This window comes from Schistocerca americana, chromosome 7, assembly GCF_021461395.2.
Source record: "Schistocerca americana isolate TAMUIC-IGC-003095 chromosome 7, iqSchAmer2.1, whole genome shotgun sequence".
Classification (NCBI taxonomy): domain Eukaryota; kingdom Metazoa; phylum Arthropoda; class Insecta; order Orthoptera; family Acrididae; genus Schistocerca; species Schistocerca americana.
The window spans coordinates 632,320,712-632,340,819 of NC_060125.1; the positions used below are offsets into that span (position 1 = coordinate 632,320,712).

At 44.7% G+C, this 20,108-nt stretch overlaps 1 protein-coding gene across 1 annotated transcript in view; it reads left to right on the plus strand.

Annotated features, from left to right (window-relative positions):
* Window positions 1–20,108, plus strand: part of LOC124622143 (protein SMG5) — a 276,199-nt gene that overhangs the window by 246,074 nt on the left and 10,017 nt on the right. Inside the window, exon 13 of the mRNA XM_047147775.1 lies at window positions 19,036–19,294. Coding sequence (XP_047003731.1) covers window positions 19,036–19,294 — 259 coding nt within the window. The remainder of the gene's footprint in view (window positions 1–19,035; window positions 19,295–20,108) is intronic.

Consider the following 20,108-nt stretch of genomic DNA (forward strand, 5'->3'; position numbering starts at 1 on the left):
ATGGCGCTAATAACGTCGCTCTAAAAACAACCCCCCCCCCCCCCCCCCCACACGCACTTACACAAAAGCCTGCACATGCTTTGTGCCTTAACTGAATCCACTTTTCCCGTTACGCTGTTGTTTAGAAATACCTACCCAATTTCGCTATTGCCTGCTTACCTGTCTGGCTACTGTGCAAACCCTGCCACCCTTAGGCGCCTGAAAGCTCGTGTGAATCCATTCCCCCTCTGTTCACTGTAAACTCGCTTGGATCCATTTTTCCCATCTGTTCAACTCGCGACATCATTGACTGTTAATCCGACTGCTTAAGTACAGCTGGTTACTCTCATCTCCCCGTATTTAGTGGCAAGCGACTAATGCTGTCGCAATTGTAACAAGCTGAATTTCTACAGGTTCCCCTGCACACTAGAGCATCGAGTAATTTAAAATAACAGTGGAATTTAAGTTCTCCGGTACAGAGCATCAGTTGCAATCCAAATTGATATAATAAATCATTTATTGATCAAAGATTACTGTTACTGTGTTTTTATGGGCGCCAGAGATTCACATCACAGTCTTATAAATGAAACACCGTATATCCTAAAACTAAACTCATTAAATAGCCTAAACAAAACATAGCTACCTGGAGCCGATAACACGGTTAGCCGTAATTAAAATTATAATGCATAACATGCACTCAGCAGTTATATTGCCATAATTATTTTCGCTGTGCCTCGGCTTGTACATTGTGCAAAACATTATGGTAGATGCAAGCAATGAATGGTACATGGTTTGAGCACTGTGGAAATTGTGATCACCCAAGTGTTTTACTTGGCGTCTGCCTTATAAGTTTTCGGTCATACTCTTCACCGAGGGGAAAGAATCATGCTTAATGGTGCCCGCCTTTTCTCAGTGAATGCGTTGTGTTGTTCTGTGCATCCAACATCCTGTTTCTGACTGGAATTTTCGTCTATGTCTGGAGACCAGACGGGCATCCACAGACCCAAGTCCTCAGATTTGGTACGAAGAGGGCACTTTGCCAAAATGTGTTATCTTTGGTGCATTCCAAGGTGAGGCGGTACGAAGAACGACATTTGCTCGAATCAGGACTTCCCATCTGCAAGCAACATGCATACTGAAAGAAGCAAGCTTGGAGTTTCCTCAAATTACATCGTTTCTCCGGAGCCAATGTAGTGTTGTCCAGTGCGTCTAAATGTTAAGATTAAGATGAGGCTTGGATAAGAGGTGTGATGCCATTCCGTGACTGAATCTTCGTTTCCTTTGGTTTTGTCTCATTTCAACATATCAGAAAAAACATATCTTTGCTTCGAACGCTTCAAGCATATCACGACCGACTTCCACTCTTTACTCTCGCGCAGGTCGGATGTTCGTTTCTCTGCTTTCCTCCCACTTGACGTTATCGCACGCTTTTCACCGTCTTCTCCATGACGTTGTAATTAGAGCTGAGTAGTGCAGCAATCTCAACAAATTACGACACGCCAGCCAGCACAAATTAGCCCGTCCACCCACTGACGAAGCGTGGCGTGGGCCGCCGTTTCCGTCCCCCCGCTACACAGCGAGTCCTTCAATGCTGATTTTTCACTCTTATAAACCTCTTGCTTAATCTGTGCCCCATACCCTTACTCATCCCGAAGCCTTCTAGAGATGACGCCTAGTTTACGAGTTTCCTTTGCTAAGAATTCTGTGACGTCACTTTGCTTTTGCTTGGAATTAATTGTCACATGTAGCGAGGAGAACACGTTCTAAAAAAACTGCTGCGTAAAGGAAGAGTCACTCTCGCATCTTGTAACATGTGAAGTTCAAACATTCTACATCGGTTACTAAAGAAACTATGATCACTGTTGCATTACTTTTGGCACTGCTCTCGTACTTGAGAAACTACGCGGAGCAGAAAGACTGGATCTTGATTGATGCAGTCGGAGGGAATATACATATTCCACAAGTCATGTGAAGATCATGGCGGAGGGTACTTTGTCAGTCCTTTTTCACTCGCAAATAGAGGAAGGGGAAAATGACGCACTGTATACCTCTGCAGGACCTCCAGCCACCCTTGACCTTACTTCTACATGATTATTCTGCAATTTACAACTAAGTGCCTGGCAGAGGGTTCATCGAACTACCTTCAAGCTATTTCTCTACCGTTCCACTCTCGAACAGTGCATGGGGAAAAGTGCGAGCTCTGATTTCTGTTATTTTATTATGATTATCATATCCATATGTAGTTGGGCGTCAACAAAATATTTTCTCACTTGGAGGAGATAGTAAGTGACTGAAAATTCACGAGAAGATGCTGCCGCAACGAAAAACTCCTTTGTTTCATTGATTCCCATCGCAATCAGCGTATCATATCCTTGGCACTCTGTCCCGTATTTCACGATAGTACAAAACGACATGGAACTTTTACGAAGTCCTCCGTTAACCCTATATAATACCAATAACACACGCCGCACATGAGTACTCCAGAAGAGGGCCGACAAGCGTGATTGCAAGTAGTCTCTTCCAATAGACCTGTTGCGTGTTCTAAGTGTTTTGCCTGTAAACCGCAATTTGCTTTCCCCACAACACTATCTGTGTGATCATTCCCATTTAATTATGCGTAATTGTAATCCGTAAGTATATAACGGAATTTGCAGCCTTAGATTTGTGTAGATTTTATCATGTAACCGAAATTTAGCGGATTCGTTTTAGTAATCATGTGGATGACTTAACACTTTTCATTATTTAGAGTCAATTTCCACCTTCGCGCCGTAGATATCTTAATCATTTTACAATTGGTTTTGATCTTCTGACGACTTTTCAAGGCGGAAAATTACAGCGTCATCTGCAAACAATCTAGCTGCTCAGATTGTCTCCTAAATCATTTATGTAGATCATGAACAGCAAAGGGCCTGCAACACTTCCTTGGGGAATACCAGATATTAGTTCTGTTTTACTCGATGACTTTCTGTCAGCTACTACGAATTGTAACGTTTCTGACAGGAAATCACAAATGCAGTCGCACAACTGAGACGATACTGCATAGGCACGCAATTGGATTAGAAGTTGCTTGTGAGGTACGGTGTCAAAAGGCTTCCGGAAATCTAAAAATATGGAATCAGTTGGAGATCAACTGTATACAGACTCATTACTTCGTGAGAGTAAAGAGCTATTTGTGTTTCACATGAACGATATTTTCTGAAATCGGTGTTGGCTGTTTCCCAATAAATCCTTTCCCTCAAGGTAATTCATAATGTTGGAAGATAGCATATGTTCCAAAATCTTGCTGCAAATCGACGTTAGTGATATGGGTCCGTAATTCAGCGGATCACTAGTGCGACTTGTGCAACTTTCCAGTGTATAGGAAATGACCTTCCGACGAATGGACGGTTGTATATGATTGCTAAGTATGGCGCTATGGTATCAGCTTATTATGAAAGGAACCTAACTGGTATACGATTTGGACCGGAGCCCTTACCTTTCTTTATAAAGTGATTTAAGTTGCTTCACAGCACCGAGGGTGTCTACTTCTAAGTTACTCATGTTTGAGTACTACGTGATTCGAATTCTGGAATATTTACTTCGTCTTCTTTGGTGAAGAAATTTCGGAAAACCGTGTTTAGTAACTCTTCTTTTTCGCCCTGTCATCAGTAACACTACCATTGTTATCGTGCAGTGAAGGTATTCATTGCTTCTTACCGCTGGTGTACTTTTTTTATATGTACCAGAATCACTTTGGGTTTTCTGCCACATTTCGAGACAAAGTTTCGTTATGGAAACTACTAAAACCATCTCGCATTGAAGGTCGCACTCACTTCCGAGCTCGTGTTAACTTTCCCAACCTTGGTGGTTTTGCGTTCTTTTAAATACGGCATGGAGTTTTTATTGCATCTGCAACAGTGTTCTGACCTATTTTGCGTGCCATAGGGTATCATTACTACCTCTTAATTTATTTGGTGTATATCTCTCAATTGCCATCGATACTATTTCTTTGAATTCAAACCACATCTGATCTACGCTTGCAAGGTTTGGAAGGAGTGGGAACTGTCTCCTAGGAAGGCGTCAAGCCAATTTTACCAGCCTTTTTTTTTTCAAATCGTCGTATCTTACGTTTATTTTTGATGAGTTTTTGATGTCACAGTATTCAGTCTCGCTACAACAACCTTGTAGTCATTAATCCCTGTATCTGTCATGATACTCGCTATTTGCTCAGGATTATTTGTTGCTAAGAGATCAAGTATGTTTTCGCAACCATTAATTTTTCGATCGGGCTCCTTAACTAACCTGAAAAAGCATTCAGTACGATTTCTGACGACGTTTTATGCCTAACCACCGACTTTAAACATGTATTTTCGGCAGCACGTCCAGAATAGGTTAAAGACATCACCAACTTTAATTGTATGAGTGAGGTATCTATTTGAAATAAGGCTCAAGTTTTCTTTTAACTGTTTTGCAACTGTATCGTATGAGACAGGGAGTGAAAAAACGAACCAATTATTAATTTATTCCGGTTGTCAGCTTTAACCTCTGCCAGTACTAACTCACGGAAACTATCAACTTAAATTTCACTAGACGATAAACTATTTCTGACCGCAATAAACACTCCACCATCAACTGTATTTAATGTATCCTTTTTGAACACGGTTAGGTCGTTTGTAAAAATTTTGGCTGAAATTATTTCGAGTTTTAGCAGCTTTCCATACCGATAACGATTTGAGCTTCAGTGCTTTCCATTAGCTCTTGGAGCTCTGGTTCTTTCCCTACAGCAGCTTACAGCTACTTTACTATGTCTACCTCCATCCTGTGTCTGCCCTGCACCGTGTTAGACTAACGCCCATTCCGTAGTTTCTAACTTTAAAAATGACACAGTCCGGTCCACACAGTCCCCACCATGCGGTAGCTGCATCCTGTGTGTAATGGACCCCTGACCTATTATGTGGTACCCAGAAACCCACCAACCTATGGCACAAGACGAGGAATCTGCAGCCTACACAGTCGCAGAATTGTCTGAACCTCTGATTCAGACACTCCACTCGGCTGTGTACCAAAGGACCTCAGTTAGTTCTGTCGAAGATGGTACACTCGGCGAGCCCCGCCTTCATCTCGCAAGCAAGACTGGCAGTCCGTACCACTTGAGCTAGCTGCCCAAAACCAGAGAGGATCTGGTATTCTCATCCAAAGCGACACACATTGTTAGTACCGACATGAGCCATCACCTGAAGATGGCTGCACTCTATGCTGTTCACGACATCCAGAACAACCCGTTCCATCCTTGGTAGCCATATTCCTAAGGAGCCCAATTAGGTGCTTGATGTCTGAGCTCCCGGCTACCAGTAATTCCACCCTCTGTGAATGCCCAAATGTCGGAGGCCGAGAAGCTTTTTCTGGAACAGTGTGAGCGACTGCATCTGGCTCAGGGTCTTTGTCAGCCACAGATAGCGCCTGATACCTGTTCATCAGATGAACTATGGAGGCTCTCCTAGCGACTCCCCGAAAAGTCTTCTGCTGCCTTCCACATCTTGGAACAATCACTAACTCGACCATAGGTGGGGGATAAACCTCAGTGTGGGTGGCACCCAGGGCAACCCCAGTAGTGAACCGATAGGAGGCACCGATGACGTGCTGGACGTACCTGGATCCTCATATCTAGCCTCAAGCTGCGTGACCAAAGCCAACACTGCCTGGAGCTGTGAGTGAAGGGTCACCGACTTAGCTCGCATTTGATCACAGCAATCACAGTTCCCATCCGTACTAAAGATGGCGGAAATGTACTCTAGGCAGTTAATACAACAGGGAACTTTGCCTGATAAATACACAAACATGCACGAAATTAGCAGATTTAACTAAAGGGCACATATGAAATTTAGAAGAAGTTGATTCTAATGAGAAGTTGCATCAGTTCACAGAACAAAACAGTGTACTTTGGTACACTGCTGCACTAACGTAAGCTGCCGCTCGACACGAGGTGAATGTAGGAGACCAGTAGATTCGACTTGCAGTCTGTCGCAAATGCTGATTCCGTGAACTTTCAGCTAACAGCGTTTTTTGAAAAGATTTGTCTTATTTCCTCGCATATAAGCTCACATAGCATTTCCGTAAACCCTCGTTGTGATCAAACCAACAGGTAACAAATCTAGCAATATTGTTCCTTTAATCCGACCTGGTAGGCTTCCCAAACACTTGAGCAGTAATCAAGAATGGACCACATAAGCGCCTATAAAGAAATTAGTCTGTCATTGCTGCTATACACACACATCACTCCGCAGTCTTCAGACTGCTCATTACTCATATAATTTTTCACAGTCAGATGGACAAAATTATATCCCACGATATTAGTGACATGACGACTCGGATATTGCTTATCTCTTTGAAAGGACGTATTCGTCAAAATTAATTTGTTCGCGCATCTGAGCCTTCACTCAATCTATCTTGGATTCCGGGCACGAAACGTCCAGAACCTTGTAACACACAAGCTGTATCGCAGCCACCGGAAAAGAGCTGTTAATTTCGGCCTTCGGTAAGGGTATTGATTGCACTGAGGTGACAAAAGTCATGGGATACCTGCTGATATGGTGTCGGACACCCTTTTGCCCGGCACAGTGCAGCGCCTCGACGTGGCACGGACTCGGCAAGCTGTTGGAAGCTCCCTGCAGAAATATTGAGCCACGGTGGCTCTGTAGCCGCCCGTAATTGCTAAAGTGTAGCCGGTGCAGGATTTTGTGCGCGAGATTAGCTCTTTGATTGTGCCCCATAAATGTTCTAGGGATTCGTGTCGGGCGAAATGGGTGGCCAAATCATTCGATCGTATTGTCCAGAATGTTCTTCAAACCAATGGCGAACAATTGTGGCCTGGTGACATGGCGCCTTGTCATCCTTAAAAATTGTTTAGGAGCATGGAAGTCCATGAATGGCTGCAAATGGTCTCCAAGGAGCCGAACATTAACATTTTCAGTTGCACCAGAGGACCCAGACCATTGCACCTAATTACAACCCACATAATTATGGAGCTACCTCGAGTTTGCACATTGCCCTGTCGAGAACGTGTGTCCATGGCTTCGGGGTTCTACGCCACACTCGAACCCTGCCATCAGCTCTTACCAACTGAAATCGCGACTCATCTGACCAGGCCACGGTTTTCCAGTCGTCTAGAGTCCAACCGATATGGTCACAAATCCAGGAGAGGCACTGGAGGCGATGTCTTGCTATTAACAAAGGCTCTCGCGCCGGTCGTCCATTAACGCCAGATTCCGCCGCACTGCCCTAACGGATACTTTCGTCGTACGTCCCACATTGAATTCTGCAGTTGTCTTACGCAGTGTTGCTTGTTTGTTAACGCTGACAACTGTACGCAAGTGCCGGGCGGGATTAACCGAGCGGTCTTAGGCGCTGCAGTCATGGACTGTGCGGCTGGTCCCGGCGGAGTTTCAAGTCCTCCCTCGGGCATGGGTGTGTGTGTTTGTCCTTAGGGGATAATTTAGGTTAAGTAGTGTGTAAGCTTAGCAGTTTAAGTCCCATAAGATTTCACACACATTTGAACTCTTCTTCTTCTTCTTCTTCTTCTTTTCTCTCTCTCTCTCTCTCTCTCTCTCTCTCTCTCTCTCTCTCTCTCTTTCTCTCTCTTTTACGCAATCGCCGCTTCTCTCTGCCGGTAAGTGTCGGCTGTCGGCTTCTGCGTTGTCCACGGCGAAAGGTGATGCCTGAAATTTGGTATTCTCGCCGGACTGGGGGTCTCGTAATATTTAATTCCCTAAAGATTTCCGAAATGGAATGTCACTTGCGTGTAACTCCAACTACTGTTCGACATTCAAAGTCTCTTAATTCCTGTCGTGCGAACTTAATCACGTCGGAAACCTTTTCACAGGAATCACCTGAGTAACGCCCTTTTATACCTTGTGTACGCGACAGCACCACCACCTCTACATGTGCATATCCCTACCCCATGACTTTCGTCAGCTCAGCGTGTTTAGGTGTGATAGCGGTTCGTTACCGCAGACGCAGAGATGATTATTGAATTGAACCGTGTGCGTAAACCAACATGTGCATTGCATCCTGTACTTATAGGGAACTATATTAAAGGATAATTCCGAAATTAGAAAAGTCGCTCCGTTTAAACACAGTTTTATTTCATGTAGATCGAGCTTATGGACCGTGCTCAGTCTCTGTGAGTCGAGATTCAGCCAGCCTGCTTACCCACTAAGTTTATTTCACCTCGTTCGCGTTACTTCACGCGAAGTTTGTTTGAGACTTCTTCCGTTATTCCAAGTTTGTACACGATTCTCTCTCTCTCTCTCTCTCTCTCTCTCTCTCTCTCTCTCTCTATATATATATATATATATATATATATATATATATATATATATATATATATATGCTTACATACACGTGTCGCTCCACAATCTTCAAGCTGCTCATAATTCACAATTTTTCACAATTAAATTCACAAAACTATTTCCTGCTTATATTCAGTTACTATCACGACTCGGTATATTTGTTATCACTTTCAGAGTATTTATTCATCAAAATTCATTTGTCCGCGCATCTGGGCCTCCACTCTGACCACCTTGGATCCCGCGACCGCTGGTGCGAAACATCCAGAACCTAGCGCATCAGCTAAATCGCAGCCCCCGTACGAGTGCTGTAAATATCGGTCATTGGTTAAGGGTATTGATTATAGTAACCTTACAACTGGGAACCACGCGAGTGACGTGTGGTACACTGTCGAGAGCTTTCCGAAAATGTAGGAACAGATTCTGGCTGTTACCTCGGCTCGCAGGATATCGCCGTTAAGGTTGGCGCCGTACGATACGCAGTGACGAATTAGTGGTAATTACAGCCGGCAGTGGCTTCCCGTTTATACACAGGCGGTGGTTCAGTTTAATGATCAGCTGGCACCGAGCGGCTATCTCGAAATCGCGTGCAAGAGCGCGCTAAAAGCGGGCTCAGGGAAATCGCAAAGGGGTGGGGGGGGGGGGGGGGGGGCAGGGAACAAGCCGGCGGTACACGGTACAATTCTCTCTCTCTCTCTCTCTCTCTCTCTCTCTGCGCGCCGCCGCCGCGGGAGGTAATTTACCTGCCGAGGCGGGGCTAGCGGCTGGGTCGGCAAGTTGCGCGGCTCTGCGCTGGGAAGTCGCAGTTAACGCGCGCCTCTTGTTTGCATGCAGATGAGATGGAGCCGTGGCGTGGCGCCTCCCTCGCCTCGCCTCGCCTCGCCTCGCGTGCGGCCGCCCTGGCCGCGCCGTTATTAGCGCCGCCCCCGCGATAGCCGCCCCCGCCTCCCACCGCCGCCCCCGCGCCGCCGCCACTTGCTAATGCCTTGTACCATCAGCCGTGCTGAGCTGGCGCCACGCCACACACGAGCGGGCCGCAGCCGTGATTGGCGCTGTAGGCCAGCTCCGGCCGCGCGCCGACTGTGTTTGAGGACCGTGCGGCGGCCCGTGGAATAGAGAGGGCAGGGCGCAGGGGTCAGCCGCGGTGAACGGCTGACGCACGCCGCACCGGCGCCAGCAGCAGCCCCGCGCTCTCATAAGCTGGATGTAAACCGCTCGCCACAGTTTTGCACCGCCTGCAAATCTGCGAAAGTGGCGCGCTCGTTTTCGAGGGGCGCGGGTAATCTCATTTCGTTCTCGAGATATCGGTTTTATACCCGGCGCCTAATTCTGCACTTGCATATCGCGAATCGTGCGGTCGAGGCAATTGTCATTTTTCACAATTAGTCCAAGACATCGAAACGATGCATAGTAGCACGCAAAGAGGCATTTCTTTATTCACTGAGATATGGAAATAACTCGTTCGCAGCAGTGAGTCTGGAGGCAGAGCAAGACGTGTAAACACGCCAATAGCGCTTAAGGAAAACCCAGAGACTGTTTTTAAACACGTCCTCAGTACCTGGGGAGTGGCGGAGCAAGACAAATTAACTCGGCCACAGCAGTCAGAGGGCTAACTCTCATTAAGGGATAGAAGCTGATAGATTTGACTTGTTTTAGCACGAGTACTTACTTACGTACGAGTAAGTGTCCAGTATGTCGGTATGTACCCCCTTATCCTGTTTCCACATTTCCGTACACCTCCACAGAGCGAGGCGGCGCATTGGTTGGCACACTGGACTCGCATTCGGGAGGACGACGGTTCGAACTCGCGTCCGGCTATCCTGATTTAGGTTTTCCATAATTTCCCCAAATCGCTTCAGGCAAATGCCCGTATGGTTCCTTTGAAAGGGCGCAGTCGACTTCCTTTCCCCATCCTTCCTTAATCCGATGGGATCGCTGCTTGGTCCCTTCCCCCAAATCAACCAATCTAAACATCTCCATGTTGTTCTTGACATAGTTTTGAGCATGCCCGGTGCAATAGCGCGAAATGCGTCCTCAGCAGTGCAGGCTTCGGCAGCTATTCGGTCGGCCGTACTTTCAAATACGCGCGCTGCTAGTTACGCAGCCGCGTTTCCCACAGCCGCCACCACGGCACGAGGGCGCTGCCAGGAAAGATTACGCCAAAACTCTGTACAGGGAAATTACGGCCACCTTGCTAGTAGCCGCCAGTTTAGGCCCACTGCGCCGCTGGTGATAACATTGGCTTCTGCAGCATATTCAGCCGTGTATGCTAAAGAAGTGCACTCAACCTTCTAATGCACTGCTAAAACTGATCAGTGGCTTCAAACGGAACATGTCGAATATTTAGCAACCGAAAAATATCAACAAATTTAAGCTAAATGACTCGAAAAGCATTTGTTGTGGCGGGCATGAAACAGTTTTTTCTCTGCTATCCTTTATTAATAGCGAAAGCAGATTTCGCAGTTCAGTTTGCGGTATCGAGTTTGAACACCTGTTTTCGTAATTATCGTTAAATTGGCCCTATTCGATAGTCAGCAGGACGAAAGGGAACTAATATTAGTTTGCAAGTGCAAGGAAAAATCCATCGCTTATTTAAAGCTCTATATCGGCTTACTTCTTGTTCCTGCTTCTCGGTACTACGAAATTCGCCCAATGTTTCTTTTCTTATACGAAATAAAGCTTTGGATTCTTGATAAACGTGTCCATATGATTACGCATGCTTTACATTTTTGTCAGATCTAGCCCATTAAATGTTGTCTGCAGTCCTGCCCCGTTAGCTGAGTGGTCAGCGCAGCGGAATGCCACGCCAAGGCGCCCAGGTTCGATTCTCGGCTGGGGCAGGAGATTTTTCTCCGCTCAGGGGCTGGGTGTTGTGTCGTCATTGTCATCATTTCATCACCATCTCCGACGCGCAAGTCGCCGAGTGTGGTATCGAATGCAATAAGTACTTGCCCTCTGCGGCCGAACGTCCCCGAATGGGGGACTCCCGGCCCACAATGCCGTACGCTCATTTCGTAGACATAACAGACAGCGTTGCGCAGTTCGTCATTCGTAGCATAACGACGTGCAGATACTTGCGCCTTAACGACTCCACCCGCAACGAGTTGTCATCTGTGGTGAGGTCAGGACATCAAGACGGTCATTTCAAGGGAGCTGGTGAACCGCGACCAATCCACCGTCCCGGAAAGTGTTCATTTAGGAACTCGCGCACTGCAAGATCGTAGTGATGAGGCGCTCCGTCCTGCTGCAACCGTATGCTGAGGTATTAACCCTGTTCGTAACAGGTGTAAATAATTTGCGCCATTCACAGCTCCTTCAAAAAAGTACGCTCCAAGCAGACATTGTGACATCATCGCTGTCCATATAATTACATGAAGCGGATTCCTTTCTAACTCGACTGTCTGGCTCTAACGGCAATACCTCTAGCACGTAGCTGCGATAAATCGCACATTCACCTGAAAACATAATCGTGGCACGGTTCACTGCATTTGGAGATACAGTTAACAAAACTCGGCTGACTAAAACACGCTCATTCAGATAACTTTTCTCGGTATACCGAGCTCCGAAGCGCGTTTACATGTCCACTTAATAGGATTGTGCAATCGAAGCAGATACTCCGGCGCATGTTTCTTCTCTTCTTTCCACTCCGCGGCCTGCGAAAAGCACAAGCACCTATTTCCCAATCCAACCTTTCGCGGTACAGCCTTATTAAATCTTTACTGGAATACTCTCATAATCAGTCTTGCTGCGTACCCTGTGTGTTGTCGTTCGTGTAACCACACACTACTCACTAAGCTCTCCTCAGCAGTGAACTATAACCGCTCACATCTGCCATGGCTACAAATTAAAACTCGGCTGCGACCGCTGCTGCCCAAACATGTAAACATGGATTCCAACAATTGATAAGAAGTAACAGAGCTACCAACCTGCATAATAACATTTGATACTAAACAGGAATTGCAGGATACGGGGGCTTATCTCCCGCCCTGCAAATTGAAGCCTCGGGCTAGCATTACAAGGCAGTTTTTGGCTCTTACATGCATCACCCTTCGACTGCTGCAGACGTGCTCTCTGCATTTCGTGCCGTGCGCGGCTTTGTTTCCGCTGTACTGTTCGCCTGATGGCCGCCGTATGTGCTGAGACACGGCTTCCTGCCCGCCATGAAATACTCATCACCCAACTTGAAGGAAACTTTTCAGTGAAAAAATTTGGTTTTTGCTCATCTTGCGGTCTGACATCTTCGGTTGTAAAAGAACTGAATTTCTTACCGCTCTTCGTCATAGTGCCTGTGCTGCATCAAATTAAGTAAAGCATTCCACGAAATTTTAAAGAACTTAACAGGGGCAAAACCGAATTACGTAGAATTTGTGCATGGTTGATTTCAGCTCGTACATTGCTGTGTGTGAAATTTGAATAAGATATCGAAATTTAATTTTAAATTAAGAGTAGAACGATACTTTATTTCGTTCTTGAGATGCTGGTGTTTACATCCGGTGGAAGGTTACGAGTCTCCTGCCCAATTTCGTATTTCACTAATGGTTCAAGATGCCGAAACGATGTGCGTTTTTTTTTACAAATAATAGCACGCTAAGAGGCACTTTTTTGTTCACCAAGATAAGGAACTAACGCGTTCGCGGCAAGGGGAGGGTCGGTGGAACGGAGTCCTCAAACGCGTCAATAGCGCTCAGGGAAGACAAAGAGACTGCATCTGAACACCCATTCAGCACCTGGGATGTGGCGGAGCATGAGGATTTAATATTTCCACAGCAGTCAAAGGGGTAGTTCTCGTTATGGGATTCATCTACTGGCAATAGTGGCTGGAGGCATTGGCGACATGCTGATCGCATGTACCATGAACATAGTTCGCTCCTCATACTACCTTGTAGGTATCCGTCGGCTATTCAGAAAGGTGTAAGACCTAACCTGTGAATGGTGACAGTGGTGTGGTTAATTTAGTAGATATTTATTATTTGTAGGCTGTAATAAACATAAAAAAGGTGCAATTCCTATACGCCACTAAATTTGTGCTGTTATCGACGTATATGCCACTGCTCTCCGGTTGCCAGATACATTATTACAGTGGCAACCACTTTTAACATCTTTGTCGTAACGATTCTCCAAAAGTATGCCTTCATAAAAGCGCATTACGGCGGTGCAGAAGCACTAGAACCTCACTAGGTCACACTACTTGTGTCATTTCTGATTTCTACGTATTAGAAAGTCATCATCAGATGATCTATTGAAGAAGAAAGAAACGGAGGGATAGTGATATACTAGGGGAAAGTAATATACTAGGAAACTAAACAATAAAATCAAAGTAACTTCTATAAGCTGTTAAACGCACTTGAATACTTTGCTTAATAACTCGTTAAAATACAACTGAATAGGCCAGGAGAGGCACTTAGAGGAAAATATATCTGTCTGAATAGCCGTCAAACCACTTCTTTCCCGTCCTTTACCTTGGTGATAAGCGAACAACCTGACGGATTTTGCTGCATTTATACATTAAATGTTAATTATTGTTTGATTAAGTAGAGCTTTGTCACGTTGAGGACCTGAGTCTCAGTGTATGGGATCTCTCTCTCTCTCTCTCTCTCTCTCTCTCTCTATATATATATATATATATATATATATATATATATATATATATATATATATGTGTGTGTGTGTGTGTGTGTGTGTGCGCGCGCTTATACCATTTGTAATAATTATAACGTAGGGAAAAAAAACAGCAGTGTTGTATCTCATAATTTGACGATGTTTTGTAGCAGAAGTAAAGGGAAAGTTCAGAACTAAAGCAAACCAAGCCTGTGTTTAGCTGTCTCTCAATAGAACATACTACTGAATTTTGTAAACAATTTTACTTCTCAATGTAATATTGAACCAAGTCCATAGTTCAATTTTCATGCACCAGATGGTATTAGCCGTCTTTCCCTCAGAAATACTGTCGCAGCAGTATAGTTGTTTTTTTCACAATTACAGTGAAGTAAGTCCACGATAGTCTTGTTCTATGACTCTTACAGAGTCTTGATGTATTTCTGTGCTTTAAATGTTTTATAAGTAAACAGCGAAACTTTTGAGTCTTAATAGTTTGAGAAGTGATGGAAGGCTATTCAAATATACATTTGTAAAAAGTCAACTATGTAGTTCTATTTTTAGACTCGTGCACTGGACAAAATCGAAACATTAAAAAGTCTTCTATTCCTAACTTGAAAATAGAAGCTGTGGATTTCAAATTTCTACAGTATTGTAATTCATTGTTGTCTCACAGTGCTGATGCTAGTATAATTATAAAAGCTAGTAAGAAACAACAATGCCTTTACATGGCAGAGGACTGGATCAAAATCACAAAAGCGGCAAAGAGGAAAAAGCTCAAATTCACTTTTGTTCTGATTTCTAGGAATGAATTCGGACTTGTGTTTTTTGTGATATTTAAGCGCTAGTGAACACTCTTCTTTCGTAATCATAGCTGTAATGGCATCGTGATCGCTAATGCCCGTTTCTATACTGACGTCTATAAGGTCCGGCCTATTTGTAGCTGCAAGGCGTAATATGTTTCCATTCCACGTGGACTGCCGAGCTAGCTGCTTAACACAATTTTAAGAAAGTTGTCGGTGAGCAGAAAGCGTTGCAAAGCGGTATGAGGTGGCACGAGCGTGTGAGAGCTGTGGGAGGGAGGGAGGACGAATGGTCGATTTCGGTTTATTGGGAGAGTTTTAGGAAAGAGTGGTTCACCTGTAAAGGAAACCGCATACAGGACATTGGTGCGAGCTATTCTTGAGTACTGCTCGAGTGTGGAGGACATCGAAGCAGTTCGGATGTGGTCTAGTAGATTTGTTACCGGTAGGTTCGAACATATGTGTTACGGAGATGCTTCGGGAACTCAAATGCGAACCCCTGGAGGGAAGGCGACGTTCTTATAGAGAAACACTCCTGAGAAAACTTCGAGAACCGGCATTTGAAGCTGTCTGTCTAACGATTCTACTGCCGTCAACATACATTGCGCGGAGCACCGTACGGTGGCTTGCGGGGTATCTGTGTAGATGTAGATGTATTGATACCAAATCTTACGTGACATAGTTTCCTTAGAGTTTCATAGTTATCCCGTACATCGTTGAGTTTTGTCCTTCCAAGCAATAACTGTAATCGGTTTGTGATAAGGCGGAAGGTCGTGTTGTATCGGAAGCACAAGCCATCTCTAAATGTTTTCTTAATTTTTGAAAGTCCTTTTGGAACATTTTTCAACCTAACAATAGTGTCATACATAACTTAATAGTTTTAGAAAACTCGAAGTCATAAAAATACACATTCGTTGATCTCTTAATACTTTTTCCATCTCTTCCATTTGGATGGTTTGATGCGACATGAAATTTTAATACGTAAAAGCAGTTTTCTTGTGAAGACGTTTTAATTTGATCGTAGATAGGCATAAAATTGAAATTGTCCATTAGGTCATCTAGTTTGTCAAAGGATGTATAAAGTTGTACCTTGCTGGAACCTGGTGCAGACTCGTGGGTTCAACTGTATTCGGCCATTTCATTATATAATAGTGCAATTATTTGTACTGGTGCTATATTTTCACTTACAAGGAGAGGCCCCCAGCGGTGGGATACAGTCAATACGGTGAAGTAGCTTAAGATCCAATGAATCACACCCTGAAGCGTTTCACCTTGATGGGCCCGCGGTTGCGAATAATCGACGAAAAAATTTTCAGAATTTAGCGTGGTGGTGTACAGCTTAAAAAATATTGATCACCAGACTGGTTGCATGGCATAGTGATCAAGGTGCCGACCTCACATGTAAAAGGATGCAGGTTTTAATATCGCCAGGTTCATAGACTTTTTTTAATTTTAAATCCTTATCAAAATGACTTTGATCACTATTTTTATTCAGTTAAATGGTTTACATACAGTTTTTTTATTTGTATTCCTATGTCACGTCATTTTAATCAACCTATTTACTTCTTAAGGTACTCTTATTTTCTACTTCCTATCAGTCTTCTTCCACTTGGAATCTTGGTGCACGTGAATTTAATAATTTTTATTTATTTGTCATAATTCTTAGAAACTGAAAATGCCAGTGTGTCAGTTAAAACACAAAAGACTGTGCAGTTGTTTCAAGAATATATTTTTCGTTGCAAAATGTATATCTTTTTGGATCGCAGTTGTCATGTAGACATTTAAAACATAAATTCTTATTGTACTATGAACAAAATAACGTGGGTGATTATTTAAACGAAATCGGGCTCAAATGGCTCTAAGCACTATGGCACTTAACATCTGAGGTCATCAGTCCCCTAGACTTAGAACTACTTAAACCTAACTAACCTAAGGGCATCACACACATCCATGCCCGAGGCAGGATTCGAACCTGCGACCGTAGCAGCAGCGCGATTCCGGACTGAAGCACCTAGAACCGCACGGTCACAACGACCGACTACGAAATCGGGGATCATAAGTAAAATTGAATACAAGTAAAAGGAGAAATAGAAATAACGAATGTAATAACATGGACAAAAATGTAAGATGATGATGAAATGGAAGTTAATACATAACAAGAATCAAAATCACATGAATAAGGATTCCAAGTGTAAAGAGACTGATAGGAAGAAAATGAGAACAAATAATATATTTCATGTGATGAGTAATATGACATGACAATGACATAGACAAAAATACATTCAAACCAATTAACTGAATACAAAATAACGATCCAACTAATTTCAATAAAAATTTAGAAATAAAAAATTTCAAAGCATCTGACAAGATTGGAATCCACATCCTTTTTCATGTGAAGTCAACACCATAACCATTACACAGTGCAACCAGTCTGTAAATTGTTATTTTTAAACCTGATGAGCATTACGCGAAATTTTTATTTTTTTCCCCGATTGCTTGCAAACTAGGTCACAGCAGGGTGTGACGCTTGGGATCCTGTCGTCCATCAAAATGTCGATCCCGCCGCTAGGGACCTCTATTAAATTTAATAACGCTTCTGTACCCAAAGTCATAAGCTGGCTATGCAAAATTTTTAATGTGATCATACAATATTGTTTCCTTGTGTTCATTGAATGATCTCTTGAAAACGTATTTGATAAAACAGGATTCATGCGACCTCTTTGTTGTCCCATAAAGCTTTCAGTCCATCGTCCAATGTACTTCTTGGAACGGAATGTTTCTCACTTGCTTCCCTGCTCATCGTTTCAAGAAGTCCGAAGTTAAGTTTTTATACTGATTTTGGCGATTTAACGTTTCCATTGTTATTACTTGAGCTAGATATTGTCACAGTCTACAAAATGGAGAATAGTACAAACAATATTACCTACTTGCAAACAAAACACAACGTTCCAGAGTTAAGTTTTGTGGACTGGAAAACTCGGTAGTAACAGACAACTTTTGTTGTCACCCCGAAATGCACTGTTGTTTTGATTCAAAATCTTGGTCATGGCCCTCTATGTCACTGCAGTGGCGCGACAGGTGGTACACTAGCGCTAAGGACTACCAATGACTTTTATCCGTTTATCCAGTACAGTTAGCTGTGTGATATTACTGATCATTCACTGCTAAAAAAATCTTATTCTTAGCATGTTGATTACAACCATTTAATTGAAGTATAGTGCTTTAGCAAGGCGCACTTCTGTCGGGCTTCCTGATGCCAGATACTCCTGCGTCACGATGCCTGGGGAGATGGTGTAGGCAGGGCAGCGGAGGGAGTGGATCATCGTCTGCTCAACACCACACGCACAGGACACATCTCGATTATTGCAGAATCCCCGTTTTAACATGGCAGTTTTAATTTGGCCAGTCCCCATGCGAAGTCTGTCAAGTGAGTTCCATGTTGGTCGTGACAGACTGTTTCTGGAGGTAGCTCCTCTTTTGGTGGTATCGAATCACTTCTCTCTCTTTTCTGTCAGCGTTGAAGCCTCTCCTCCGCCTTTGACTTCTCTAAGGGGGAGTTACTTGAGATGAAGCTTTTCCTGCTGCAGAAGACGTCGACAGTTTTGTGGGTGTTTGTCATTAGTGCCCCTTTTACATTTCGCTGTTAGTATCTTCTTGATATGGGGTGGGGCTATTCCAGTCAGAACGTGGATCTTACGAACTGAGGTTGTTGTCTGCCGTCCTGTCACCTGCAGGCAAGGTTGCTGGAGAACGACATCAGCCTGTTTCGAGTGCCAGGGTTGGTACCGCACAGGGGAAGCATATTCTCCTGTTGAGTAGCAAAAGACTAGAGCCGACGTCTTTAGTACATGTGGGCTTACTCCCCAACTTGAGCCTTTGAATTTATAAAGGTATTACTTCGTGCTGCGACCTTCATTCTGACACTTATCATTATGTTTCTTGAATGTCAGACTCCAAGCAACAATAACCCAGAGGTATTTAGGAGTATCAGTTCCCAGCCCTGAGACTTTTAAGCTGTAGTTAGCGTGAGAGATGGAAAGCGCTGACTACTGTTCTGTTTGGATTTGGCCTCAGGCTTGCCTAACAGATGATAAAGGAACATGTTCCCCTTAAACACTTAACCGAACATACCTACACTTTCAAAACGATTGTGGTTATTTAATTTAAGTGGAGTTTTGTCTTTCTAGTCCATTCTCTCAAAATTGAGTGTAATGGACCCAGTACATCTTCTTCTTGAGACATCGCAGGTGGAATGTGCTGCTGCTGCTTCTTATTCTTAGAGCGGTGTTATTTCTGGTGTACGTGTTGATATGAAGTTTCTTGACGGCACGCAGACCGAGGCTGGCGAGGGCGACGGAGAGCAGGATGGCGGCGGCGGGAGCGGCGGGCGCGGCCAGCAGCTGATGAAGCAGATGGGCCGGCTGTGGCTGAAGGCGGAGGTGCGCGAGCTGGAGACGCGCGTGCGCCGCCTGGGCCGCGGGCCGCGCCTCTCGCCCTACCTGGCCGTCGACAGCGCCGCGCTCACCCACCACCTGCCCAAGGTGCGGCACCTGGTCGCCGCCAGGCGCTTCATCGTGCTCGTGCCCGCCATCGGTAAGCGCCGACGAGCCGCGGGCGAGGGCGGGGGCGGCGGCGGCAAGTCCCCCTGCCCCCTAGTATTCATTTCATTTGTTTACTGAGGTGAACCAGCGGAGTGCAGCAACTTGACGTGTTACGGGCTCAACAAGTCGTATTGCCTCTATAGCCGCCTGTAACTGTGAAAGTGTTGCCAGGCTGGATTTTGTGCACAAATTGACCTCTCAGTTATGTCTTAAAATGTTCGACGGTTTCGTGTCGGTCGATCTACGAGGCTAAATCACTCGCTCGAATTGTCCAGAAATTCCTTCAAACCATTTGTGAACAATTGCGACCAGGTGACATAGCGCATTGTCATCCGTGAAAATTGTTTGAAGTCCACGAGTGGCTGCTAACGGTGTCCGAGAGTTTGACTCGGACGAGAGAACAGAGTCCATTCCATGTAATAACAGCCCACACCATTATAGAGCCATCACAAGCTTGCACGGTGCCTTGTTGTCAACTCGTGTCCTTGACTTAGTGGGGTCTGCACCACACTCTAACCCAACCCAACCCAACCCAACCCGACTGAAATTGGGACACGCCTGACCAGGCCACGATTTTCCAGTCTAGGGTCCGACCGATACGGTCGGGAGTCCAGAAGAGACACCCAGGCAATACCGTGCTGTTAGAAAAGTCACTCGCGTCGGTCGTCTGCTGCCTCAGCCGATTAACTCCAAATCTTGCTGCACTGTCCTAATGGACATTGTGTGTCGCACATTGATTTCTGTGATTATTTCGTGCAGTGTTAATTAATACACAAAGACAGCTGCTATATCTCATTAAATGGAGG